Below are 27,332 nucleotides of genomic sequence, written 5' to 3'. Positions count from 1 at the left end.
TGCTGGTGAAACTGAACTTCAGTTTTTAATTGAACAAATCCTTATGTTCTTAAACTGTATGGAACTAAATCCAACTCCCAGTGAACTGAGTGAGAATTTCTCCATTGATTCCCAGTGGAGTTGGATTGGGCTTACTTGGCTCAATACTATACCCAGTCAACAGGAACAAGACTGAGCTCTAAATACAGTTAAGTAAACTAAATTTGCCAACAAAAAACCTTCAGGAAGTACGTTTCAGTGCAGTTCAGGTAGCACTCAAAAAATGAAAATAAACAACCCCTTCTTTCTTTACAGAAATTCTACACCTTACCAAAAAAGTCACTAAATTTACATCACTTACCTAACCTTAGTTGTGCCCATAATCTTGTTCTGCAATGGAAATAGCGTGTTGATTTTATATAGTTTTTGTTTGTTTAAACAGTGTCCAGGTTTCAAATGGAATAAAGTTTTAGGGTAAAGTAGTATTAGTTCTTTACATTTTCTCACTTTCTTCAAGAAAAAAGGCATGGACATGTCCATTATGAGAGTACCAGCAAGCTGTGACAAAGCTGGCTTGCTGGCTCTACATCATTTGGGGATTGTCCTTTGCTGGTAGAATCTCCATATAATTGATTAAGATGGCTTTAAAGTTGCTTTGCTCCCAGGGCTGTACAAAAGAACCTTAATATGGCCCTGTATTTGGCCCTATAACTTTAATATTGCTTTTAGGATTTCATTTCAACCTTCCCATAAAAATTCTACCCGGAATGAAATGCTGCATGTGAATTTTCAGGCAGACTGGTTTCATTTTGGGCAGTAGGGAGCAGAGGCTGGAAATTGAGCTTATTGTGGGATGCAATCTTCACCACTTAGTACCATTCCATAATGAAAATGAAATAAACAATGGTACAGCAAAACAATTACTGTAATCATACATTGTACACAAAATATACAATGTTCACAGATAATCTGTACGTAGCTCAAATTCTAAATCTGTTACAGTCAAGGTGAAAGCAATGATATGTACATAATCTCATGTTCTCTATGATCAAAATTTGCAACATATTTACAGCAGGGTAGAAAGATTTGAAAATGTTTTCTGTTTACCACTACTGCTAATGTGAAATAACCATTATTAAAATTCAGAAATTAGGCATGAGCAAAGATTCTCCAATATCTTCAAGAGATAATGCCTGAGACCAGGCATACAATTTAGCTGCCTCTTGCTCCCACTCTTCATCTGAAAAGACAGAATGATCCTCAAGGTCTTCAACTGATGCAGTCATAGTTTCTTGATGTTCAGTTAAGTGGCTTCTATTTGTAACATCCAATTTCTGTTCCTGAACAACATTATACACACTATTACATCAAAACAGGAAGAACTGTCTACTACAGATCACATTATATAGCTTTGTAGTAAATTCAGATACATCAAACAGAACTCAACATTAGAGATTTGCTATTTCTCACTGTTACATGAATGCCAAAGCAAAGCCAAGACATGCATTTTTCAAATCTAGAGGAGCGAATTCTGTAACAGGATTGTGTTGCAGTTACTAATTCACAGTATGAATGTTAGGACAGATAAGTTTAAAAGGTTTTGAACACCACCATTGAAATAAATATTTAATTGTATTTAACAGTTTTAAGAAATAAATATACTATTAGTATGTCTCAGTCGAGAGAGAGAGTGTGTTTGGGAAGTTAGCTGACAACTCTCCCAAGCTCTTAGGCAGAAGGCCTAGGAGAGAGATGTGTGAAGAGCAGGAGCGTTTTGGGGGATAATCCTTAACTGAGGTCCCTACTGGATGAGAAGCCCAAGCTAGGACTTCAAAGGACTGTGAGTCAGGAGGGAAGGCTATGAGCAAGGATGATGAAGAGCTAGAAAGACTTGTGACTAGAGCTAGATAAGTAACTTTTTTTTTTTTTGGGGTGGTTGCAGTTTGAAAAAAATTATTGGTTTGGGTTGAACTGAAATTTAAAAAAAAATAGTGAATCAAACAAGTTGGGAAAAAATGTGGGTTGAATGAAATGTTGGGGTTTTTTTGTTTGCTTCAAAGTAAAACATTTTGGATATTTTTAACCTTTTTAATAAGAGCAAAAGGAAATGAAGGGCTAGAGTCACAAAATGTTCTAAGCTGTAGCCTTGTGGTTGGAGCAATCACACAGGATTAGGAGACCCAGGCTCCAATCTCTCTTCTGCTTTATGTGGAGCAGAGATATGAACCCACATCTTTCACACTGCAAGTGAGCACTCTAACCACTGAGTTGAAGGATACTTCTGTCCATCGTATGCACAGAATGAGGCTAGGGTACTGTGGAATAAATGTGTGATCAAGTAACTAAACACTATATCACACTGCATACACACAAAGGGATGTATTAAGGTTTCACAGGCAACCTTCATTCTGACATTTCCTAACTTTTGTGTGCTGGACTTTGCAACCCTAATAATATTTCAGGATAGCTATTGTGTGTATAATTTCCTAGATGTCTAAAAAAGCAAACAGAAAAAAATAGCAATTCCATTAGGTGGCATTATATTGACAGCTGCAGTCAATATAGCTGCTTAGATCTATAGCAAAGACCTCTGCCATTTGAGCTGAGTAACTGATAGCACTAGTAGGTTTTTTATCCTCTATTAGGACCAGCACTAGAGGGTGCTGAGACTAGAAGGGAATTGGACATTTTGTCATTGAATTTCACAGATATTTGCTGACAGCAGGGGAATGCTGAGACTCGGGCATCTTGGGGTCCATTCCAGATTCTGGAGAGAAGTGTGCTCTACGAGTACAGCCTCTTCTGCCCATTCCCCCCACAATCTTGACCCATTCTGCCCCATCCCCTCCAACCAGTCACTCTCAGTTCTTTCTCTCCACCACCATAGCTCCTCATCCCAGTTCTGTTCTCTTAACCTAATCTTCCCAGCCTCAGACTTCTGTTCCTAGTCCTAGTCTCGTCCCTCTTGCCAGCAGCTCCTTGCCCAGCCAGTCCCAGTTCCTTCCCGCTCCTTGACTTGTCTCTCTCCCTCTCCCCAGCCTCCAGTTCCCTGCTCAGATTGTCTCTCTACTGGCTCCCAGTTCCAGTCTCCCTTCCTGCCCTTCTCCTCTAACCTCCCGTATCAGTATTCAGCCAAGCCCAGATCTCCCCCTGCATCCTGGCTGCCTGTCACCTCTCTCTCTCCTTTCTCCCACCCCATTATTTCCCAGTCTCTTTGCCCTATCAGTCCCATCTCCTGCTCCTTGTCAGATTTTCTTCCGCCTGCCCCACCTCTCTGCAGCTCCCAGCCTTTAGTCCCTGCAACGCCTTAGGTCTGGTTTTTGTCCAGGCTATATTTGAATTTGAGGGCTTCCTCCCCCATGCTGCCGGGATACCTACCTATAATTGCAGGCCAGTGAGTGTTTCCTGTACAGACTTGGTGGAGTATTCTCCTGAAAAAAACATTCCATGCATTTTCTATTTTGTATCAGTAATGATTGATTTACCTCTGTTTCTTTTTCAAGTGCATGAACTCTTTTCATTTTTGCTACTTTCTGTCGAGCTTGGCGAGAACGACGTACTGAAGGTCTAGACAGTGAAGAGGGCTGATAAAACCTAGAGGAAGAGGTGGCTGTTGGACAAGGTGTAGGAGACCTAGAAAATTTGAGAATTATATAAAGAACCTAAATATGAAACATCTTGAAAGTTATGTCATATCTGGTGCTCCGCTGAATGCTTAAACCAATGAAAGATTAAAAAAACCAAAACCTCCTGGATCACATGCATGAATGCAAGTTATGAAACCATATCCATTATTTCAGGAAAAATGGTTAGAATATGTTTAAAAAATAGAAAATTCTATTTTAGTTCTAAATCCTCAGAATCTTTTCTTTATATCGGGAGCCCCACTTCTCTTAATACATCCCATAATCTTTCTGCATAGCAGAGCCCAGAGGTATTAGTGTCCCGGACACAGCTTCCATGAGATTGGAGTGCACATATCAGACCTCAAAGATGGTATAATGGATGCATCAGGCAAGCTGGCAATTATGTTGTTTCTGAAACACAGACCTTTCTCTTCACTATCTCCTCTCCCGGCCTCTAAGGTTCCTGTCTTGTGGCTATGTTCTAGACCTCACAGAGGTTACAATTTTGTAGACTGTGCCTAACTAAATAGTCTTTCCAAAAACAGTCAGAAGCCTCAGAGCTCACTGAAGCCAAAGGGTATGTCTACACTGCAAAGAAAAGCCCACAGTGCTGAGTGTCAGAGGCTGGGTCAATTGACTTGGGCTTTCAGGGCTCAAGCTGTGGAGCTAAAAATGTAGACAATCCCACTTGGGCTAGAGCCCAGGCTCTGAAACCCAGAGAGGGTTTCAGACCTCAGGTTCCATCTTGAGCAGAAATGTCTACACAGCTATTTTTAGCCCCACACAAAAGCCCTGCATGCCTGAGTCAACTGACCCAGGCTCTGAGATTTAGTGCCATGGGTTTTTCTCTGCAGTATAGACATACCCAAATATTTCAAACCTGAGTTTCTAGAACTAGCTTACCTTTCTTGGAGTTAAGGTACCAAAACAAAAAACCACACCATTTTTCAAAAAGATAAATACCTCTAGTTTTTCAAACTCTCCTATATCTCCAAGACCAAACTTTCCTTAAAAAACCCAACAAGCACACACATGTATTCAGGCCATATTAATGCAGCTTTGTTAAAATTAGAGGAGAAACTTTATTAAAAAGTCAGCATTGTGATACAAATGGAAGTATAGCGGTACTTTTTCTCCATAATTTAGCTTTTTCCTATGAGGGCTGCTGGGAGTCTGGTTTTTGACCAGAACTCCCAATTGAAAAGGGACCCTGGTGGCTCCGGTCAGCACTGCTGACCGGGCCTCTAAAAGTCTGGTCAGCAGTGCAGCGGAAATAAGGCAGGCTCCCTGCCTGCCCTGGCTCTGCATGGCTCCTGGAAGGGGCCCGCATGTCCCTAGGTACAGTGGCGGCCAGGAAGGCTTCGCACGCTGCCCCTGCTTGCAGCGCCAGCTCCCATTAGCTGGGAACCATGGCCAATGGGAACTGTGGGGGCAGTACCTGCAGATGAAGGCAGTGCGCAGAGCCACTTCCAGGAGCCGCCCGAGATAAGCGCCATCCGGAGTCCACATCCTGAACCCCCTCCTGCACCCCAACCCCTTGCCTGAACCCCCTCCCACACCCAAACTCATTCTTGGAGCCCACAACCCCTCCCACACTCTGAACCCCTCAGCCCCAGCCTGGAGTCTCCTCCTGCACCCCAAGCTCTCAGCCTCAGCCCCAGTCCCAACCCAGAGCCCTCGCACCCCACACTCCAACCCCCGTCCCCAGCCCAGAGCCCCCTCCTGCACCCCAAACCTCTCATCTCTGGCCCCACTCCAGAGCCCGCACCCCCAGCCAGAGTTCTCACCCCCTCCCGCAACCCAATCCCCTGCAAGGGAAGGAGGGGAGATGGAGTGAGCGGTGGGGGGGGGCGGCACCTTGGAAAAGGTGTGGGGTAGGGGTGAGGCTTTAGGGAAGGGGGGAAGAGGAAGGATGTTCAGTTTTCTGCAATCAGAAAGTTGGAAACCCTATTGCCTACCTGTCTGCTCATTTCCTTTATTTCACTCATGTATTTCTGCCCAAGTCACATGATTAACAACCCTTTGTTTCCTTTTCCTACTCTCATCTCTGTACCTTCTTCCATGTGCCCCTGATGACTAAAACTCCTTTCCTAGCCTATTCAGTCATGTCTCAACCCTCTCCTCCTTTAAGGTGACCCCCTTAAAACAAACTTAGTTAACAAGGCCTATAAACCCTAGCCCCCCTCTCAAAGAAATGTAACTTATGATAACGACAACAAAGTATCACAGAACCAGTAAGAGACATGGAAACAATCATTGCTGTGACATTCCCCATCCATCTCTAGATGTATTTATTTAGGTCCCAAACTTGCAAACACTTAAACACATGCTTAACTTTAAGCATGGGAGTAGTTCCATTGACTTCCATGACAGGTTTCAGACTAGCAGCTGTGTTAATCTGTGTTCGCAAAAAGAAAAGGAGTACTTGTGGCACCTTAGAGACTAACAAATTTATTAGAGCATAAGCTTTCGTGAGCATCCCATGAAGTGAGCTGTAGTTCACGAAAGCTTATGCTCTAATAAATTTGTTAGTCTCTAAGGTGCCACAAGTACTCCTTTTCCTATTGACTTCCATGTAACTCTTCCCATGCTTAAAGTTAAGCATGAGAATAAGTACAGAATTTTTATAATCTGGGTTTTAGAATGTAAGCGCTTTACAGTGGAGACTAGTTGTCTGTAGGGCACTCAACACACTTTTAGCATGTAATAAAAATGTAATAGCCAACATATTCAAATCCTTGAGAGATCAGAGTACATATATGCACTAGCAAAAATTTCTGAAAAAAAGACATGAAAATCAAACTCAAAGTCAAAAGTAACATGAACATGGTAATTCAGCCTAAAGTTACACAATCATAAAAAAGGTAACACTTAATAGTAAAGAAAGGATTGCATTCCTAAATGACAGAGCAGAAATGGATAGACCTGCAGGCACCATCATATATTTAAGTGCGTGTATGCATTTCCAGTGTAGATTGTTATATCAGTGAGTGCCTAACACAATCAACATATTTATGTTTATGATTTGTTTAAAAGTAATATTCAATTTTCCTGTTCCTAGGAAACAAACTATTGAGGAATAGGTTTGAGTTTGAAAATGATTTTTTAAATTATATTTTTATGAAATTAAAAAGATAACCATGATACACTGGATGACTTGAGAGGCTGCTAATGGGATGCAGAGCCTCTCAGCTATGCTGTAAAATTCAAATCCAAAGAAGCAGCTTGATCCAATTCCACTAAACTCTAAGGGCTTGTCTACACAGCTCTGCAGTTCAGACTAAGGGGGTGTGGATCGCAGCATGCAATAGCATTCTCTGCTGTAACTCCCCTGATATACATACAAGTGTTAATGCCTAACTAGTTCACATTAACTTAATCCTGGTTCACTTTAACTTAGTCCTTAGAGGAATATGTTAACATGACCAAGATATCTTTTAGTTTGTGCCACCAGCAGCCACATGGGGGAGTTACAGCACAACCCGCCAGTGCAGAGAGGTTCTCAAACTGTGGTCCATGGCCTACCAGTGGTCCGCGAGCTCCATTCAGGTGGTCCGTGGATAGTTCCCTCTAAGGTGTGTGCCTGGGCGGCCGCACACAAAAGAATGAAGGGCCACCCACCTCATTAGTGGAGCCGCGCAGGCATAGCTTCACTAATTAGGTGCCTGGACCCTGGAGAAGACGCACATGTAAGGTGAACTGGTGGTCTTAGGGGGGAATAGGGGTAGGTGGAAGGGGGCAGTGGGGTGAGAAAAAAGTGACTTTCCCCAGCTCCAGGGTTGCAGCTGCCGGGAAGAGATGGTCCTCCTTCCCAGCCTCAGCTCCATGGCTGCTGTGGCTGGGGAGAGAGGGAGAGACTCCTCTCCTTCCCAGGCCCAGCTCGGGGGTTGCCATGGTGGAGGAGAGAGGATGAGACCCTCCTCCTTCCCAGCCCCAGCTTGGGGGCTGCTGCGGCGGGGGAGAGAGGGCACAGCCATCATATTAGAAAGGTAAGACTACTGATATTAAAATGAGTTGTGTGCTTTTATTTGTAGAACAAAAAAACATTAAGTTATTAAAGTTTTTTATATATAGCACTTTTATCCAAAGCGCTTTACAGTAGCTAGCTAATGGTACAAACAACACTTGGAAAGACCATTAAGTGGTCTGCTGAGACCCTCACAATTTTCAAGGGATCTGTGGAAAAAAAAAAGTTTTAGAACCACTGTGCGAGTGGATGTTGCAATTCACAGCCCCGTGCTCCAAACTGTGGGGCCATATAGACATAGTCTAAGGCCTGATTTACAGTATGCAGTTATTTTGGACTTAGCCGAGTTACTTCGAAATAAATCTGATTCCGTCCACACAACCAAACCAGTTTTTTCGATTTAAAGGGGTTTTTAATCCGATTTCTGTACTCCACCTTGGCAAGTGGAGTAGCGCTAAAATCGAGATCGCAGTTCCGGGTTACAGGTACTGTGGATGCAATTTGACGTTATTGGCCTCCGGAAGCTATCCCAGAATGCTCCCTTGTGACAGCTCTGGACAACACTCTGAACTCTGATGCACTAGCCAGGTAGGCAGTAAAAGCCCTGGGAACTTTTGAATTTCCTGTTTGGTCACCATCAGCACAGGTGACCATCAGCACAGTCCACCATCACAGGCGGCCATGCAGAGTCCACCATCACAAGAGACCACACAGTCCCGGATTTGCAGACAAACTCCAGCATGGTCCACACGGGAGGTACTGGATCTCATTGCATGTTGGGGAGATGAATCTGTTATGGCAGAACTATGTTCCAAAAAAAGAAATGCAAATACATACGCTAAAGTCTCCAGAGCCATGACAGAAAGAGGCTACTCCAGGGACACAGAGCAGCGTCGTACAAAAATCAAGGAGCTCAGGCAAGCATACCAAAAAGCCAGGGAGGTGAACGGGCGCTCTGGGTCACAGCCCTATACATACCGCTTCTACCGTGAGCTGCATGCAATTATGGGGTTGACGCCACCACTACCCCACTACTGTCCATGGACACCTGCAAGGGGGGAGTTGCACAGAGCAAGTTATTGGAGGACAAAAAGGAGGAGAAGGAGGACAGTGCACAGGCGGCAAGTGGGGAATCCGTTTTCCCCCCTAGCCAGGACCTATTCTTAACGCTGGAGCCAATAGCCATCCTCCACTCCCAAGGCAGGCTCCTGGACCATGACCCTGGAGAAGGCACTTCTGGTGAGGTGAGAGCCTGATCAGAGCCATGCTGTGGGGATGGGGAGAAACCCAGCCGCTCTGGGCTGTTCGCCTTTAGTTTAAAGGGCTCATCCCTGCTTAGAGCCTCATTGGAGCCACGCAGTGCGGTGGGGGTGAGGGGAGGAGGTGGTGTGAAGCGATCATCCCAGAGAGCCCGCAAGCCCGCCTTTTATATGGCAAACCCACCAGGCATTGCTTGCTATGGGAAAGGGGGCCCGGCCATTTGAAAGCATTGAAATGAATGTGGAAGAAGCAGAACCCCGCGTACCCCTAGGGCTTACCATGGCTGCCTGCAAGCTGAATTCTGTTGCCCGGCTGCATGTGATGGCTTACTCACACCAAAGTTGCAGGCACTTCAGTATAAGAGGCAAAATGCGACCTTGTACAGAAAGAACATGTGCTGTGTACTATGAATTGCTTGTTTCACTGAGAAAGTGTCCCCTTTGTTCTCTAAAATGTATCTTTTAAAATACTACCCTCCCTTTTTCTCCTCCCATAGCAGGTGCAAATGTTTCAACGTGGCCCCTATCTACTCCGTCCCAGAGCTGGTCCAGATTAGAAGGCAGAAAAAATGAACTCTGGGCGACTGAGCTCATGCAGTCCTCCCGCACTGATAGGGCCCAGCTGAATGCATGAAGGCAAACCATTGTGGAGTCACATAAAGCGTTACATGAATATGAAGAAAGGAGGGATGTGCGCGATGAGAGCAGGCAAGATGCTATGGTCAAGCTTATGGGGGGAGCAAACTGACATGTTCTGCTGTATGGTGGATCTAATGCGGGAAAGACAGCAAGACCACAGACTGCCGCTGCAGCCCCTGTATAACCACCCTCCCTCCTCCCCAAGTTCCATAGCGTCCTCACCCAGATGCCCAAGAACACGGGGGGGGGGGAGGCTACGGGGACCCACACAATCAACCCCAGAGGATTGCAGAACCAGCAGAAAGCTGGCATATCTGAAATTTCGATTTGGTTTCTGGACTTGTCCTTCCCTCCTCCTCCACGCCCCTAACCCAATACCCCCCTCCCCCATCTAGCTTCTGAAATCTCTCAATGGTTTGGGCAACAAATAATAAAGCATGGTTTTTAAACAATTGTGACTTTATTTCCTTTCATATATATAGGATGTGAGTAACTTCAAGAGAAACAAACACAACTGTCACACCGTACCTTGGCCAGTCATGAAACTGGCTTTGAAAGCTTCTCTGATGTGCAGCGCTCTTCTAATCGCCCTGTTGTCTGGCTGTGCAAAACTGGCCGCCAGGTGAGTTGCCTCAACCTCCCACCCTGACATAAACGTCTCCCCTTCATTCTCACAGATATTGTGGAGCACGCAACAAGCAGCAATTACAATTGGAATATTGACAGGTTTCAGAGTAGCAGCTGTGTTAGTCTGTATCCGCAAAAAGAAAAGGAGTACTCGTGGCACCTTAGAGACTAACAAATTTATTTTAGCATAAGCTTTCATGTGAGCTGTAGCTCACGAAAGCTTATGCTCAAATAAATTGGAATATTGGTTGTGCTGAGATCTAACCGAGTCAGTAAACTGTGCCAGCGTGCTTTCACCATTCTGCACTTGCTCAGCCTATAGTTGAACTGCTCCTTACTACTGTCCAGGGTGCCTGTGTACGGCTTCATGAGCCATGGCATTAAGGGGTAGGCTGGGTCCCCGAGGATAACTATAGGCATTTCAACATCCCCAACAGTAATTTTCTGGTCTGGAAAGTAAGTCCCTTCCTGCAGCTGTTCAAACAGACCAGAGTTCCTGAAGATGCGAGCGTCATGCACCTTTCCCGGCCATCCCACGTTGATGTCGGTGAAACGTCCCTTGTGATCCACCAGTGCTTGCAGCACCATGGAAAAGTACCCGTTGCGGTTTATGTACTGGCCGCCCCTGTGTTCTGGGGCCAAGGTAGGGATATGCGTTCCGTCTATCACCCCGCTGCAGTTAGGGAACCCCAGCGCATTAAAGCCATCCACAATAGTTGCACATTTCCCAAAGTCACTACTCTTAATAGCAGTTGGTCAATGATTGTGTTGGCTACTTGCATCACAGCAGCCCCCACAGTAGATTTGCCCACTCCAAACTGATTCCCGACTGACGTTAGCTGTCGGGTGTTGCAAGCTTCCACAGGGCTACGGCCACTCGCTTCTCAAACTGTGAGGGCTGCTCTCATTTTGGTGTCTTTGCGTTTCAGGGCAGGGGACAGGAAGGCACAAAGTTCCATGAAAGTGGCCCTACTCATATGAAAGTTTCTCAGCCACTGGGAATCATCCCATACCCACAACACTATGCTGTCCCACCAGTCTGTGCTTGTTTCCCGGGTCCAGAATCGGCGTTCCACAGCATGAACCTGGCCCAACAGCACCAGGATCTTCCAATCGCCACACGCCATGCTTCTAGGAACATCTGTGTCCACGTCCTTATCAGTATAGTAATTACGCTGTTGTCACTTCCAAGCCCGGTTTTGCAGGTACTGCACGTACTGCTGGATAATGTGCGAGGTATTTACAATTGTCAAAACTGCAGCAGAGATCTGAGTGGGCTCCATGGCTATGGCGCCTGTACGGGTAATCCTGGCAAAAGGGTGTGAAACATAGGAGAGCAGAGTGGCAGCGGAAGCATTTGATGAGGAAGAGAAAGAGTAAATACTAGAGATTACATAGGAAGACGAGAGGAAATGCGAGGTGGATTCATAGTAGCAGGAGAGCAACAGTGCACTGTCTACTGAAAACAGTATGGCGTATGCATGCCAAAAAGATGCGAAACAATTGTCTGCAGTAGCTTTCACAAAGGGAGGAGCAACTGACAACACACACACAGAAACACCCACGAGAATGTTTTTGCCTCATCATGCACTGGGAGCTTTACCCAGAATTCCAATGGGCGGTGGGGACTGCGGGAACTGGGAGGTAGCTACCCACAGTGCACTGCTCTGACATTTGACGCTAGCTTCGGTACTGTGGAAGCACTCCACCGAATTCATGCGCTTTAGTAGGGACACAGAAGACCGAATGTATAAAATCCCTTCCGAAAATTCGAATAGAATAATTTTGAAATAATTTCGTACTGTAGACGTATCCTAAGACTACCTTGACCTTCACAAGGAGTTGGACTGCATGGTTGCCAGTTGGCATGATCAGAAAGCTGTTCAGTGAGCTATGTGATCTCATTCTAATTATTAATGCACAGATGACCACATTAGAAAATTACCAGTTGTGGCACTAATTGACACTTGCTAGTAGTGTCAACAATCTATGTACCTTGTAAGTGAGCTATTCAATTATGCAAAGGAAAGGGTTTGAATGCAGGGAGGGAGTGGCATAAGAACTGTGGAATTAAAGCTGCGGATTGCTGTGGAGGAAAGATAAGGAGGTAGGATGCCAAGAATGTAATGCATTTAACTAGACAAAAGTGTCAAAATAAAAGCGTGACTAGTTAGATGTGTGTCTGTCATCAGGTGGATTACTTTGCTTGCATGACATATACATTTCTTTCACCCTTCCTCTGCCTTTATAATTTTAGATTATAAACTCTGCAGTGTAGAGACAGTCATCATCTGTGTTGAGGGAAGCAGCTAAGCATACTGGGTGCTGCCACAACATAAATAATAGAAATGATAACTGAATGGGAATAGAAATACAACTACCATTTCACCGAGTAGACATGGTCCCTTTGAAATACTTGAGGTATATTGGTGAGGAACCACAGGGAAGTTTGCATGATCACTGCCTACACCTATGCTGTGAACTACTGGTTGAACAGATGACTTCATACTTTATGGTTATCAATACAGTAATATAGCTGACAACAGAACTTTTCTAGGGGACAGGCAGAGGCCTGCCAATTTTGACAGTATTCCTTTAATTAAAATGAAAAAAAGCTCAAAATATCAGTTAACTTTAAAAAGACCAGAAAAAGAAGTTTAAAAAAAGATGCGCTGACAATCAACGCAAGAATGACATGACTCATTGTTGTGTTTTCCATTTCAAGGAACATACTTAGAGAAAAGATTTGGGATAAGGCCTCTTTTAAAATCAAGTAGATTTGTGATTTAAAAGAGTATATTAAGACATGAAAAGAAAAGGAGTACTTGTGGCACCTTAGAGACTAACAAATTTATTAGAGCATAAGCTTTCGTGAGCTACAGCTCACTTCATCGGATGCATCCGATGAAGTGAGCTGTAGCTCACGAAAGCTTATGCTCTAATAAATTTGTTAGTCTCTAAGGTGCCACAAGTACTCCTTTTCTTTTTGCGAATACAGACTAACACGGCTGCTACTCTGAAACCTATTAAGACATGGCAGCCCCTGGGTATTGACACTAATTATTTCCCAGTATGTGTTAGTGAGAAACACATTGCTGTTTAATGGTAGAAGTTACAAAATGGTAACAGCAGTTTAAATAGGAATATAAAAGAAAATCCAATTTTCTCCAATATATGTTGAGATTTGTGGCACATATTTGTTATATTGCCAGTAAGTGATCATGCAGCTCTTTTTCTACTAAAGATTAAAATGTTGACTTATTGGACAATCTCTAAAACAATATTATTTAGTGGATAATAAGCACTAGGAGTATCTCCTGGGTTCTATCCTTGACTCCGTACTGACTTAATGTCTGAACTTTGGCAAGTCACCAAACTCCTCTGTGCCAGTTTGCCCATCTGTAAAATGGGGATAATTTTACCACTGGTCACTGGTGTTTTGTAAACATTAAGCAAATACTTTCCAGCAACCACACAACAAAAACACTAACCCAGGGACCTATCCTTGCAACAAAGCCTGATGCCAACTATGTCCACATATTTATTCAAGTGACACCATCATAGGACCTAATCACATTAGCTACGCCATCAGGGGCTCATTCACCTGCACATCTACTAATGTGATATATGCCATCATATGCCAGCAATGCCCCTCTGCCATGTACATTGGCCAAACCGGACAGTCTCTATGCAAAAGAATAAATGGACACAAATCTGACATCAGGAATCATAACATTCAAAAACCTATAGGAGAACACTTCAGCCTCTCTGGCCACTCAGTAAAAGATTTAAGGGTAGCAACTTTGCAACAGAAAAGCTTCAGAAACAGACTCCAACGAGAAACTGCTGAGTTTGAATTAATATGCAAACTAGATACCATTAACTCGGGTTTGAATAGAGACTGAGTGTGGCTGGGTCATGACACATACTGCATCTGATGAAGTGAGCTGTAGCTCACGAAAGCTTGTGCTCTAATAAATTTGTTAGTCTCTAAGGTGCCACAAGTACTCCTTTTCTTTTTGCGAATACAGACTAACACGGCTGCTACTCTGAAACCTCTATTTCCCTAAAGTTAAGTATCCTCACACCTTCTTGTCAACTGTCTAAATGGGCCATCTTGATTATCACTACAAAAGTTTTTTTCTCCTGCTGATAATAGCTCATCTTAACTAAGTAGCCTCTCACAGTTTGTATGGCAACTTCCAACTTATCTGTATGTATATATATTTCTTCTTACTATATGTTCCATTCTATGCATACGATGAAGTGGGCTGTAGCCCACAAAAGCTTATGCTCTAATAAATTTGTTGGTCTCTAAGGTGCCACAAGTACTCCTGTTCTTTTTGCAGATACAGACTAACACGGCTGCTACTCTGAAACCTGTCATTAATTAATATGCATTTTGAGATCCTTAAAATAAAGTACAAAGTATAGAAATTCAAAATAAAAATTAAGCTTGTTATTGTGGATAAGTTGTTGGGTATTTTTTTACCTGACTCGAGAAACAGTCATGAGTTGATCATGCCGTATCTCTTCATTCTGTGGCCTCAGGAGCAGAAATGTCAGTTTCTCCTTAAGTCGGTTTGACAGTGTCCCAGACTGTGCATAATCCATTATGTCATACATTATCACTGTCCTGGGAAAATTTTCCAGAGACAATTTTCTCCAGCAGTTATCCCTGCCACCAAAGTATGCTGGGGTCTCATCCAGGTTACTGATATACTATAAGGCCACAAAATAATAATAGGAATTTATAAAATAAATGCTTGCATGAAACCTAATTCATTTTATTGAGGTCCCAAGTCTCCCCTAATCTTATTTTCTCAACCTCATTAATCATTTTAATGATGAACTTGCACATTAAAGAAAACCTTATTCGGAGTAAATCAAATGGCTGGCACCCCTATAATGACCTATTCTGCCTTAAAATTCCTATAACACAATGACATCTGTTATCTGGATATCTATATCTACCTCCATTACATAAATATACATAAAATTATAATATAATCAGTAATTTTAAATTCATCACAAAAATATGCATATGTACATTAATAGTCTGAGTTCCTTCGCTGCTCAATCGTAACAAATAATTATTTGAAATTAGAGTATTGTTCATAGCCATGTTTACATGCCACCATCCTTCCTAGATCTGGGTGGCATAGCCAGTCATCCAGGATTTGGCCCTAAATTTTTTTAAAAATAGGAATTAACCAGAAAAGGTTTCACTGCACTGCTCAAGCATCAGCACTTCTTAGTGACGATTCTTCTCTCATTTATAGTATTGTAAATCAGCCATAATTCCATCAAAATCAATATACTAACATTGGTCTAAAAAAAACCAGAATGGTACTGATTCTCTTCTCACTTATTCCATTTAAAGAGTATCACAGTTATCAGAGTGATCTTTTAAAGATTTCTACCATCCTTATGTAACCCTGACAGTACACATTATAGGACCTAATCCATACAACTTCAATAACTTCTCTGGAGCTTCACAGTCATAGGGCTTCATTCTCCAGTGCCTTGTAATTTGTAGAGTCATTTACATCTGTTCAAGGTGGATGTAAAACGCTACCAAATCAGATTTCTGCACTCACACAGAAGTGCTCGATGTACCCTTTACACTCATTTTGAGCTGATGTAAATGGCTGCACAAGGTGTAAGCTGTTGAGAATTAGGTCTTTAAATTTTAGTCTTGCAGTCATAGTCACTATCTACATTTTAGATCCCGTCATAATCTTTTTTCCCCAAAAGAAGTTTTTTTTCATTACCAAAACCTGTAAGAAAATATTTGAAAACATTTCTTACTTGCATGTAATCTTTCACTGTAGCAACGTCTATTTCATCTATTATTTTGTGGTTTTGGTATTGAAGTTCATCCCGTATCATTTGATCATAATATTTCCGATGTCCCATCAACTTGCAAGCATCAACTGCTGCCTATAAAAAACAGGAAATACACTGTAGCTAAAAAACCAAAAACACACACACAAAATTCCTAGAGTGCTCATATTTCAACTCAGGGAAAAGTCTTAATCTTCCCGAAATCCCATTGCTCAACAAAAAATTAAAATAAACAAGGCATGTTAATTAGTACACAGAAAACTCACAGAGTTGGAGATGGATTGTCCACTAACTCTGCAGTATTAATGCTATTATTTGTACAATTGTAGCACCTAGAAGCTCTAGTCATGGATCAAGAATGCCATTGTGCTAGATGCTGTACAAATAGAAAAGATAGTCCCTGCCCCAGCCAGCTTACAATTTAAGTATAAGACAAGAGACAACAAATGGATACAGACAGACAGAGGAATACAAGTAAACAATGAGAAAATAGCGGTCAGCATAATGGTGAAAAAATTCAGTTACAACTTTGAAAATAATGCTTAGTGACACAGCTGCTTTCCCCCGATGCACAAGGTAACTTTATAGCTTTTTAAAACCTTCATCTATGTGGCTGAAATTTGTCAAGTCTGATTTTTGCCTAAGGGTGGTTTGTTTAAGTTTGAGACTCTGTTTAGCACTGATTCAGAAGGTTTTGCTCCACATCCTCAACTTGTATAACTTGTCACAGCTTTATTGAAGTCAATGGAGCTATGACATATCAGCTAAGAATCTGCCCCTTTGAAAAAAAAAAAACACTTAGCCAATATAAAAAAAATGGATTCTCCTAAATGTTGCAAACTTTTTCAAACAGCTTTAACATAATAGTAGTTTGGAGTAGACACTAGAACTTTAACATCCCTCTCTCACAGAAATGTCTGTATTTCAATGGTGTATATCTATAATTACTAGGATCTCTTGGTATTAAAGAAGTTATAAGAAAGGTAAAGTTATTATATATAAAAATAATTGTATTGGCTATATCCAATTTTTCTGTTGTAAGAGTGCTGAGGAACTGCCTCTACAGCAGGCACCAAAGGTGATGGAATTAAGAATATTTTTTTTAAAATGACAAATGAAAGCTACATGCAAACACCAGAAAAAAATCTTTCTTGCAAAGCTGCCACCCTCCTTCATTTCACAAAAAGGAAATTATATTCATTCATGAGTTACTGAATTAGTCAATCACACTATAACGACAAAGCAACTTTTTCCTTACTTGGGTGGAATAAATCTAAAGCATGGGCCTCTTTGTTAAAATATAAAGATGTTCTCACTCCTGTTAAATATAAGCTAAACTGAATAGGCTGGAAGGTCAGTAGATACTGACCACTTGCATTTCTGACTTATGCTGTGCTATAAATATTATATTAGGACATAACATATCAAATGAGGTGTAATGTCATGATGCAGTAAACTATATCAAGTAGCACTGATGGAATGACAGAACTTCTGTAAAATATACTACTGTATCTGAATGTTAATTTCTGCATTATTTCACTCTTTGGATTTTTAGGGTGGTGCCTACAGACCAATTTAGGCAGTTTATGGGACTCTTTCTTTACTCCATCATTTTTGAAACACCAGTGTGGTCATTTTGTGTCCTAAAACCCTTTCCTCTAGTTTGGTATCGACCATGGCAGTGTGTTTCTTCTAACTGGAAAGCTAGGTGAGCAGCCTGCTCTGAGGCCAATGGTGATCCAAGATTCTGGCAGTTAATGTTCACAAAGTAGACAATCCCAGATCTACAAAGGGACTTAAGTACCCAAGTCCCAGATCCACAAAACCTCTGCTCTACTGCCGCCTAACCATAAAGGTGCCTAAACTGACTCGGCACCTAAATTTTCACTGCAAGAGTTCCTATATACCTAAGTTTCTCCCTCTGGGCACATGCACTGCTGTCTCAGGCAGATGTCCCGTACCTATCTCTAAGCCCCAGCATGAGCCTCAAACGAGATGAAAACAGACATTCTCCCACCTTTTGCTTGTAGGGTCTGATCTAGTTGGTGTGTTCAGAGCATGCCTAATTCCACACAAAACTCTTGGGAGGGGAGAGAGAGGAGGCAGCAGCCTCCCTTATAATCAATCATTAGTTATAACCAGTGGTTAGGGTACTCACCTGGAATGTGGGAGACCCCCGTTCAACTCCCTCTCTGCCGGATGAGAAGAGGTTCCCACCTCTCAGATGACTGCCCTAACCACTGGACTATAGAGTTATCCTCACTCTATCTTTCTGGCCCAATGCAGACTTAATACCAAGTGGAACGGCTTTAATAAGAGAGATTGAGACAGACCCACATAAGAATTTCCCATAATACAGTGATAAGGGTATTTATGTGAAAGGTCAGAAATCCCTGTTTAAATTGTTTCCTCCAGTGTGCACTAGTTCACATTTATTAACATTGAATTCTATTTGCCATTCTGTTATACAGTTCAACCAGCTGCAGGAGACTTGTCAAATCTTCCTCAAGGATTTGTCATGCACTACATACTTTCCAAAGAGTTGGCAGATACATGGCAAACCTGTACCGTTCTCATTGTCTGCATTCTTCTACTAGCTGCCTTGTTGACTTTACAAGGAAATAGAAGAAAGTGGTGAGAGAACAGGTGAAGATTATTGAAGCATTCTTCAAATTATGATTCTCCTACAATCAAAGGCTCTAATACACTAAGTCAAAAATGTTTGACGTACCTGGTAGGGATTTAAAACCTCCTTTATTCAAGACAATACAGTCAATAAAGAATAGGCAGTTTTAAAGAAAGAAAATGCTAGTATGTGTCTTCAGAAATCTAACCTGAAACCCAAACTGCACCTTGGGTGATCAGACATCCCAATATTATCAGGACAGTCCCAATTTTAGAAGATTTGTCCCGCGTCCCAACCTCACATCCGTCGGGACGCCCTTTGTCCCAATATCAGGACCGTCCGGACAACAGCCATGGCACTGCCGCTCACCGCTTCCTGGGGCAGCTCCCGGCACCCGTGTGCTGCAGGGGCGGGGCTTGCAGGCGCCAGGAGCAGGCAGAGAGCCCTCCACAGCTCCGGCAACTCCCACTGGCGCTTTTCCCGGCCAGTGGGAACCACGGAACTTGTGCTTGTGGTGGGTGCAGCATGTGGAGAATCTGAAGACTCCACTTGCCGCTCTCACCCTAGGAGCCAGAGACCTCCCAGCGGGGCTGGTGAATGTGGCCAGGGAAGGGGGCAGGGCATGATGGTGAGTGTCTGGGAAGTGTGTGGAGGGTGCTGGGCAGTGGGGGATGTTTGAGTGTTTTGGGATGCTGGGCAGTGGGGAAAATCTCTGTGTGTCAGGGCATTGGGCAGTGGGGGTCTGTGTGGGGCATTGTATAGTTGTGGTGGTGGGGCTGTGGGGAAGGGCATTGTGAGGGAGGGAGGGAGGAAGGAAGGGAGGGGAAATCTGTGTTTTGGGAAACTAGCAAGTGGGGGGGTTCTGTGTGGGGTGCTGGGCAGCTGTGGTGGGGCATAGGGCAGGGGGGCACTGGGCAGGGGTGTGTGTGCACAGCACTGTGCATTTGTGGTGGAAGGATTATGGGGGGGGCTCTGGGCATAGTGGATCCAGGGGGTGCTGGGCAGGGGAGCTGTGTGGCGCAGCATGGGCCAATCCCCTCTCATGGCTCCGGTCGGGGCTGTGCACCTGTGTCTTTCTCTCCCCCCCACCCCCCCCGCTCACCCAGTTTGTCCTGATATTTCACTTTTGCGATCTGATCTCCCTAACTACATCACACAATTGCTACAGGATTCTTCTTGTTTTGGTCCAAAATAATTTTTGCTTCTTGTATTACAGGAATAACATATACTAGAGTGTCGACTTGCCTGAATGCTTGAAGAAGAAAAACACTGTATTATTATTATTATTTGTATTACTGTAGCACCGTCATGGACCAGGAGCCTATTGTGCTAAGCAATTTTCAAATGCAGAACAAAAATGCAGAACATACCCTAGAGAGCTTATAATCTAAGTGCGCACATCTTATCTTTATAGGCACTTATGTACTACAGAGATGAGCATAGTATAGAAATCTACATAGAATAGAACTTATTGTTCAATGCATCAGAAGTTGTGGGTTTTTTTAAGTACATCACTGAAAGGATAACCTGTCAAAAGAACAAGGTTAACGGCATCCTGTTCAGCAAATTTATAAAAACAAATCTTTTGACTTAACTAATTTCAGGGTCCTAAAAATATAGTTTTAATGTCTCTTAAATAAAGGTAGAACTGAATGACAAAAGAATTGTAAAAGACAGCTATACAGAACAGTGCCTATAGAGACTACATTTCCTAGAAATAAATTAATCCAAATAGAGAATATGGGCATAGATATACAATGAGTTTTTATATATTATACTGAAAGAATCATTGTTTCTTTGCTAACAAAAGTAATGTTGTTTAATGAATGAAGTGTCTGCTTGTTAGAATTGGAGATATGTGTAACTGAGGATAAGGATGTTATAGGATTTTACAAAATAAAGTTCAGAGCCAAGGTATAGATGAAGTGAAGAGAAAACGATCACATAAAGTAAGTCACCTCACTTGCTGGACTTATTGTTCTTTTTCCACTTAGGTACTTGCTGCCTTGGCCTCCAGTATGGCGAAAAATCTTGAACACAATGAAAGGTGGAAACTCATGACCAGCAAACCTAAAGAAACAAAAAACAAAGTTAACTATCTGGCACTATAAAAAGCAGATTCCTTATTGTTTAAACTGGAAGGGATAAACTCTTAGTTAAAAAACACTGGTACTCAAGATCTCCAACCATCCTTTAAAAACTCTAAGGATAACAAGCAAAACGCAAATAATATAAACATGGTTGCCAGCACACAGGTGTTGCGGTGACCTGCACCACTGTACCTCCCTCCAGGTTGACTCGGGCTCCAGCATCCTACGTTATGCTGGGGAAACCCAGACCTGAATTAATTTATATTAATATACACAAACACAAAAAATATTGTTAGGCTGTAGGTAAGGTTGGAAATAAATACATAATTTAAGAGGAGGCAGAAAACGTGACAGTTAAGGCTTTAGGGGAAAAAATTGAAAAGCTAGGAAATGTGAAGTTGTGGTAAACATTAAAAAAAAACAAAAAAACCCCAACCCTACACTTTAGACCAGGGGTTGGCAAACGTTTTGGCCTGAGGGCCACATCGGGGTTGCAAAACGGTATGGAGGGCCTATCCTACTTCCTGCCCCCTGACGCCCCCCCTCAGAACCCCCGACACATCCAACCACCCCCCCGCTCCTTGTCCCCTGACCGTCCCCCTGGGACCCCACTCCCTAGCCAACCCACCTGCTCCCTGTCCCCTGACTGCCCCGACCCCTATCCAAACCCCCGCCCCCTGACAGGCCCATCTGACCCATCCAAACCTCCACACTCCTTGTCCCCTGACTGCTCCCCCCCAGGACCCCACCCCCATCCAACTCCCCCCTGCTCCCTGCCCCCCTCCTTCCTGGGACCTCCAGACCCTCCAACCCCCCCTGCTCCCTGTCTCCTGACCGCTCCCCCCCCCAAACCTCTGCCCCATCCAACCACCCCCTGTCTGCCCCCCCCGGGAGCACCTGCCCCTTATCCAACCCTCCCTCCCCCCACCCCCTTACCATGCCGCTCAGAGCAGCAGGACAGGCTTATTGGAAAGCCTGGGAGGTGGGCGGGTGCAAGCCGTGCTGCCTGCATGGCGTTGTACCTACATGGGAGGGGGAACAGCAGCGGAGGGGGCAGGGACTAGCCACCCAGGCCAGGAGCTCAAGGGCCAGGAAGGATGTAGTTTGCCCACCTCTGCTTTAGACAGTATGGAAATATCAAATCATGGTATCTTAACTCTTTTTTTGTATTTGCATTCTACAGCTGCCCAAATTCATGAAACAATCTAATGCATGAACATGCATGGTCACATATGTATTTTATGAAGATAGCATGACCCCAGTATGTTTTTGTAAAGTGTGCTTTAGCTGCGTTCAGTTTTTTATATACATTTAAAACAGACACGTGTTAAAAAAAAATCATCCCTGGAATCCCTTCCAAACTAGTAATAGGGACAATTTATCAAAATAACCGGAATTTGTCCAATTGTGCTAAATGGTTGCTATGTCAAAGGCCAAAGTCCAGGGTTTTTTGTTTTTATTTTTGTTCTTAAAAAAGGACTAAAGTTGGCTTCCTAAATCCATATTTAGGTATCTCAGTGACCCCAGTGGAAGCTGCAGGGTGTTCAGAACCTTGATAAACTCTCCTTGACTTGAATAGAACAAGATTTGGGCCCAAAGCTTGGAGACCCTTGGGAGGGAAGCTTGGAAGGAATTTTATTATAGAATTACAAAGCAAAGCCTCAAACCAGCAATTTACAACACATGGTCAGGTCTCAGTTGCCAACTTTCTAATTGCAGAAAACAGAACACCCTTGCTCCGCCCCTTCCCTGAGGCCCCACCCCTCACTCACTCACTCCACCCCCCTCCCTCCGTCGCTCACTCTCCCACTCTCACTCACTTGCTCATTTTCACCCTGCTGGAGCAGGGGGCTGGGGTGCAGGGAGGGGTGAGGGCTCCAGATGGGGGTTTGGGCTCTGGGGTGGGGTCAGGAATGAGGGGTTTGGGGTACAGGAGGGGGCTCTGGGCTGGAGCCAAGGGATTCGGAGTGTGGGAGGGGGCTCCAGGCTAGAGCAGAAGGTTGGGGTGCAGGAGGGGGTGAGGGCTCTGGCTGGGGGTGAAGGCTCTGGAGTGGGGCCAGGGTTGAGGAGTTTGGGGTGCAGGAGGGGTTCTGGGCTGGGGCTGAGGGGTTCAGAGTGCAGGAGGGGGTTCAGGGCTAGGACAGGGATTAGGGCACGGAAGGGACTTCAGTGTGCGGGCTCTGGGTGGTGCTGACCTCAGGTGCTCCCAGGAAGCGGCAGCTCCAATGGGAGCTGTGGAGCCAGTGCTTGGGACAGTGCCTGTGGGTGGGGGCAGCACACAGAGCCCCCGGACCACCCCTCTACCTAGGAGCTGGAGGGACATGCCAGCCGCTTCCCAGGAGCCGTGTGGAGCTGGGCACAGAGTCTGCCTGCCCCACTGCTGGCCTGCAGCCAACTAGACTTTTAGCAACCCTGTCAGCTGTGCTGACTGGAGCCGCCAGGGTCCCTTTTCAACTGGGCATTCTGGTTGAAAACTGGATGCCTGGCAACCTTAGTCAGACCACCTACTTATTGTAAATTGCAGGATTGGAATCTTAATTCCTGCCAAAATGGAATAATTAATTGAAATTCTGACACAGTTTAAAAATTGCTAAACACTAGAATTCATTTAAACCATCTTATTTAAATGTAGAAACAAGTCTGGATATTAATGGCTATTTGCATTTAGCATTTAATTTATTTTTTTAAAGGATAAACTCAAATCAAATGCATTTGTTAGATTGATCACACAATGAATAAACAATATGAGATTGAGATTTTGTATGCAGAACAACTGAAGACAGTAAATCTGTCCAGAGGGCATGGGAGTTGCAGAAATGCAAGGTATCCATCACACCCCTTTGTTGAGGCACCTGTACTTGGTTAGTGCAGACTAGCCAGAGAAGGGATATGAACAATGCAGCTAGTGAATATGCTGATTCAGCTCATCCCCGGTCAGGCTTCACTGGGGAAAGGCTCTCTGTGAAAGCCTGCCTGCAATTTAAAGCTGCTCTCCTCTGCCTGAAGCTATTGAGGCAGTAGTGGAAACTGCAAATACCACCAGCTTCCTCTTTAATGTCAATTTCCACACAGGTTACAACTTATGCCCAGAGTGTTTATTTGCATGTCTAAAAATATCATATATTTCTATCTGGAGTGCAGCATGTTGGTGTGTTGTAAAAAAGAAAAATAGCAAAAATAATATGTGCATGCAGAATAGATCATTTTATTTCTAAATTAAATTTCCTCAGGCACGTCGTAAGCACTAATTCTAGATGAGATCCAAGTCCATAGTAAGTCTGCATTTTTAAAAAGAAAACATAGCTTATGGTGTGCAATAAAAGTATCTGACATATTTCTACTATACATAGGACTACTGGCTTTCCTGTCTGGCTTTCAATATGAAAAGTTAATCACCACATATCAAAAAATTCCAGTTTTTCAAAAACAAGAAAAACAATCACTTCCAGTAGAACCTCAGAGTTATGAATATCAAAGTTACGAATTGACCAGTCAACCACATACCTAATTTGGAACTGGAAGTACACAATCAGGCAGTAAAAAAAATAAAAGAAGAAAAAAAATACAGTACAATACTGTGTTAAACATAAACTATTAAAAAAATAAAGGGAAAGTTTAAAAAAAGACTTGATCAGGTAAGGAAACTATTTCTGTGCTTGTTTCATTTAAATTAAGATGATTAAAAACAGCATTTTTCTTCTGCATAGTCAATTTTCAAAGCTGTATTAAGTCAATGTTCACTTGTAAACTTTTGAAAGAACCACCATAATGTTTTGTTTAGAGTTATAAACAACCTCCATTCCCAAGGTGTTTGTAACTCTAAGGTTCTACTGTGTTGCAAATAACACCCCATCCCAAAAAAGCAAAGCAAACAAAAAACATTCATTTCCGCCACTCCGCGCTTCCATGACTTTAAGATGAACAATTAAAACTTTATCAAACTTTCCAAAAATACTCACCTGTGAGGTAAAAATACATAAGAAATATTAGCCCAAAAGGCATCTGTTTGAGTATTACTGTACTTAGACAACTTGCCCTGTCAACTCTAACATTGCTAGTGTGACACTATAATAAAAACAATTGATGGCACTTTTGGTTAACTTTAGAAAAAAGCATCATGTATGCTGGGTTGAATAAATAAATCTGACTACTTTACCTGAATCTGACTTTACACTGCATACTAGGATCTTTTATAAGTTCAGCTTCTAAAGGACTCACTCTCCTCACAATCTCATATGTAATGCAATGCTCCTGAAATAGAGGCAGGCATTATTCAATAAAATTGAGCAGTTTTGGTTCCTATAATAACACATCCCACACTGGTTTCACAAGGGAGTAGAGTGTTAATTAGTATTTTTAAAGTGCTTTGAAATTCTTAGATGGCAGTTACTATAGAATTGCAATATTTATTATTGTTTCTTTTTTATGACTCATTTTATTCTTTTACCCAATGTTACTCTTTTCTCTGCTGAAGTTCTTATCTTTTTGCCCTCCCTTTCCAATGTTATAAGTTTTATTTTCTCAGCTTTGCACTACTAAAAAACCAAGGTAGTTTTTAATAAGGAAAACAAATATTAGGAAATACATCTCACATACAATTTTAGCTCTTTCCTTTTACTAAAAAAATCCCAAAACTGTTGAGGTGCTCATCTTCTTTCCTTCTCCATCTGTCTTTCCTCTTCTCTTAAACCATCATCAATCTCTCCCTCCATCCCATTCTCTGAACACCTCTGTTAGGATATAGATATTCAGGCCTGTCTGCAAAGGTCTATACTTTAAGAATTTAGGTGTATTCTTATCATTTAGTTAGTTATAGAGGTATAAAAGAAAGAATCACAATCACTGTCTGCCTGTATAGGGCCTTCTCTTATTTTGATGGTCTGAGGCCCTGTTCTTAGGCTAAGGCCTTTGGCTAAGCAGCAAAGGCAGCCATAAGCTGGGAAGTGAATGGTCACGTCCTCACCAGTCACACTGAAATAAGGTAGTTCTGGGCAGTTAAAAAGATGATCCAATCTGTCACCTCCAGAGAAAGGGAAGAGCCTAGAAGATTTAAAGAAAACTTTGTTTGATAGCATCCTGTCTGGCAAGAACTCTGTTATCAATATCAATCAGGGGTGTGAAATCCTCATTTCTTTGTTGTTCTATCACTGTAGTCCCCACTTCCCTATAAAAAGAAAAGGAGGACTTGTGGCACCTTAGAGACTAACGAATTTATTTGAGCATAAGCTTTCGTGAGCTACAGCTCACTTCATCCAAAAGCTTATGCTCAAATAAATTTGTTAGTCTCTAAGGTGCCACAAGTCCTCCTTTTCTTTTTGTGGATACAGACTAACACAGCTGCTACTCTGAAACCTGTCATTATGCGAGGAGTATATGTGGCACCTTAGAGATTAACAAATTTATTTGGGCATAAGCTTCCATGGGCTGGTTTTAGCTCACGAAAGCTTATGCCCAAATACATTTGTTAATCTCTCAGGTGCCACTAGTTCTCCTCGTTGTTTTAGTTATACCAGTGTAACTCCTTGATGGGGTTTTTTTCCAATTTGGTTTATACTGCTTTCTGAGCTCCTGCCACAAGAAGTGTGTCTCCCTAGGGAGCTGAAGTGGTGTAACTGCCACAGTAGCATCCCAGGAAATGGTAGAGTTGTGCTGGTAAGTTTCCCCCCGTAGGAAAGCCCTGGGCAGTTTACAGCAAGGACGGGCAGTGTTTTTCCAGAGGAGCATACCGCGGCCCGGATGGTGTGTGTTAGCAGCCTGAACAGCCTCCTGTCGATGCGACTCCACCAGGCTCTCTGGAGGATTTTAGCTGCGAGCTCTTCTTCCGCCCTGACAGGAGACACGAGATCAGCGCCAGCCAGCCCTTGCGCTCACAGTTGGGGGACCAAATGTCTTGTTTTGGCCGGGACAGTCCCTTTTTTTTAAGCCCTGTCCCAGCCGTCCCGACTTTGCAGAAGTGGGCATTTGTTCAGCGTGCTCTTGCCGACTTGATCAGTTAGCAAGAGCAAACAGGGCAACTGCCCATTTTTGTGAAAAAAGTGGGGTGCGGGGGTGGGGCGAGCGGCGATGCCAGCTGCGCGCGGGGGGGGGGGCAGGCTCACGGGGAGGGGGAGGCGCTCAGGCGAGCAGTAGGGGGTGGCCCCTTTTCGCTTTGGGAAATATGGTCACCCGAGCTCACAGCAGCTGGGTGCCTAAAGGCGGATCCAGGGGTGACGCCGCCAGGGCCGTTTTGGGGGTAGCGAGCTGTGGGGACAGACGGACACGGGGGCCGCGTCCACCCAGCTCGTAAGCCGAGCGCGGCGACCCCGGGCTCGCAATGGCGGCACCGGATCTCACAGCCCCGCTAACGCCTCCCTCCTGCGGGCAGCGCGCGAGGCCGGGCGGTTCCCGGGCACGCGGGGCGAGGGCCGCCGCGGTTACTCACGGCCGCGAGGGACACTCTGCCCCGCGCGCGGCTCCGCTCAGCATCACGACCCGGCTACTCAGAGGTCCCGCCCCCGCGTCGCTGTTGCCTGGAGACCGGGACACGTGGGGGAGGGGGGGAGAGGGAACCCCGCCATCCCCGCCCCTTTCCCAGCCGTTTTTGTCGTGAGGCCGTCGTAGCGGCGCGTGCGCTGGGCGGCTCTGACGTCATCGCGCAGCGACGCGGCCGGGAGCGGCGCCGCGATGTTCAAG

At 43.8% G+C, this 27,332-nt stretch overlaps 2 protein-coding genes across 5 annotated transcripts in view; one reads left to right on the top strand and one right to left on the bottom strand.

Moving 5' to 3' along the window:
• On the bottom strand, positions 1–27,291 carry C1HXorf58 (chromosome 1 CXorf58 homolog). Its single transcript, XM_038416633.2, is given in 9 exon segments — positions 1–1,319; positions 3,465–3,612; positions 14,590–14,819; positions 15,909–16,040; positions 20,529–20,640; positions 24,817–24,911; positions 26,387–26,486; positions 27,082–27,206; positions 27,208–27,291. Coding segments are annotated over 9 exon segments (1,224 nt in total). The 3' UTR covers positions 1–1,121.
• Positions 27,196–27,332, top strand: part of APOO (apolipoprotein O) — a 90,089-nt gene continuing 89,952 nt past the window's right edge. For 3 of the 4 annotated variants that reach the window (XR_006277864.1, XR_006277865.1, XM_038416659.2), the window contains exon 1: positions 27,197–27,332. Coding sequence is in view for 2 of the 4 variants with exons in the window: in XM_038416659.2 (XP_038272587.1) it covers positions 27,324–27,332 (9 nt within the window). In the remaining 2 variants the exon portion in view is untranslated. The other variant, XM_043504919.1, reaches the window with a different exon arrangement.

This window comes from Dermochelys coriacea, chromosome 1 (assembly GCF_009764565.3).
Source record: "Dermochelys coriacea isolate rDerCor1 chromosome 1, rDerCor1.pri.v4, whole genome shotgun sequence".
Lineage (NCBI taxonomy): Eukaryota > Metazoa > Chordata > Testudines > Dermochelyidae > Dermochelys > Dermochelys coriacea.
Note: the sequence above shows the minus strand (reverse complement) of the source record. Positions and strands in the feature narration are given on the sequence as shown.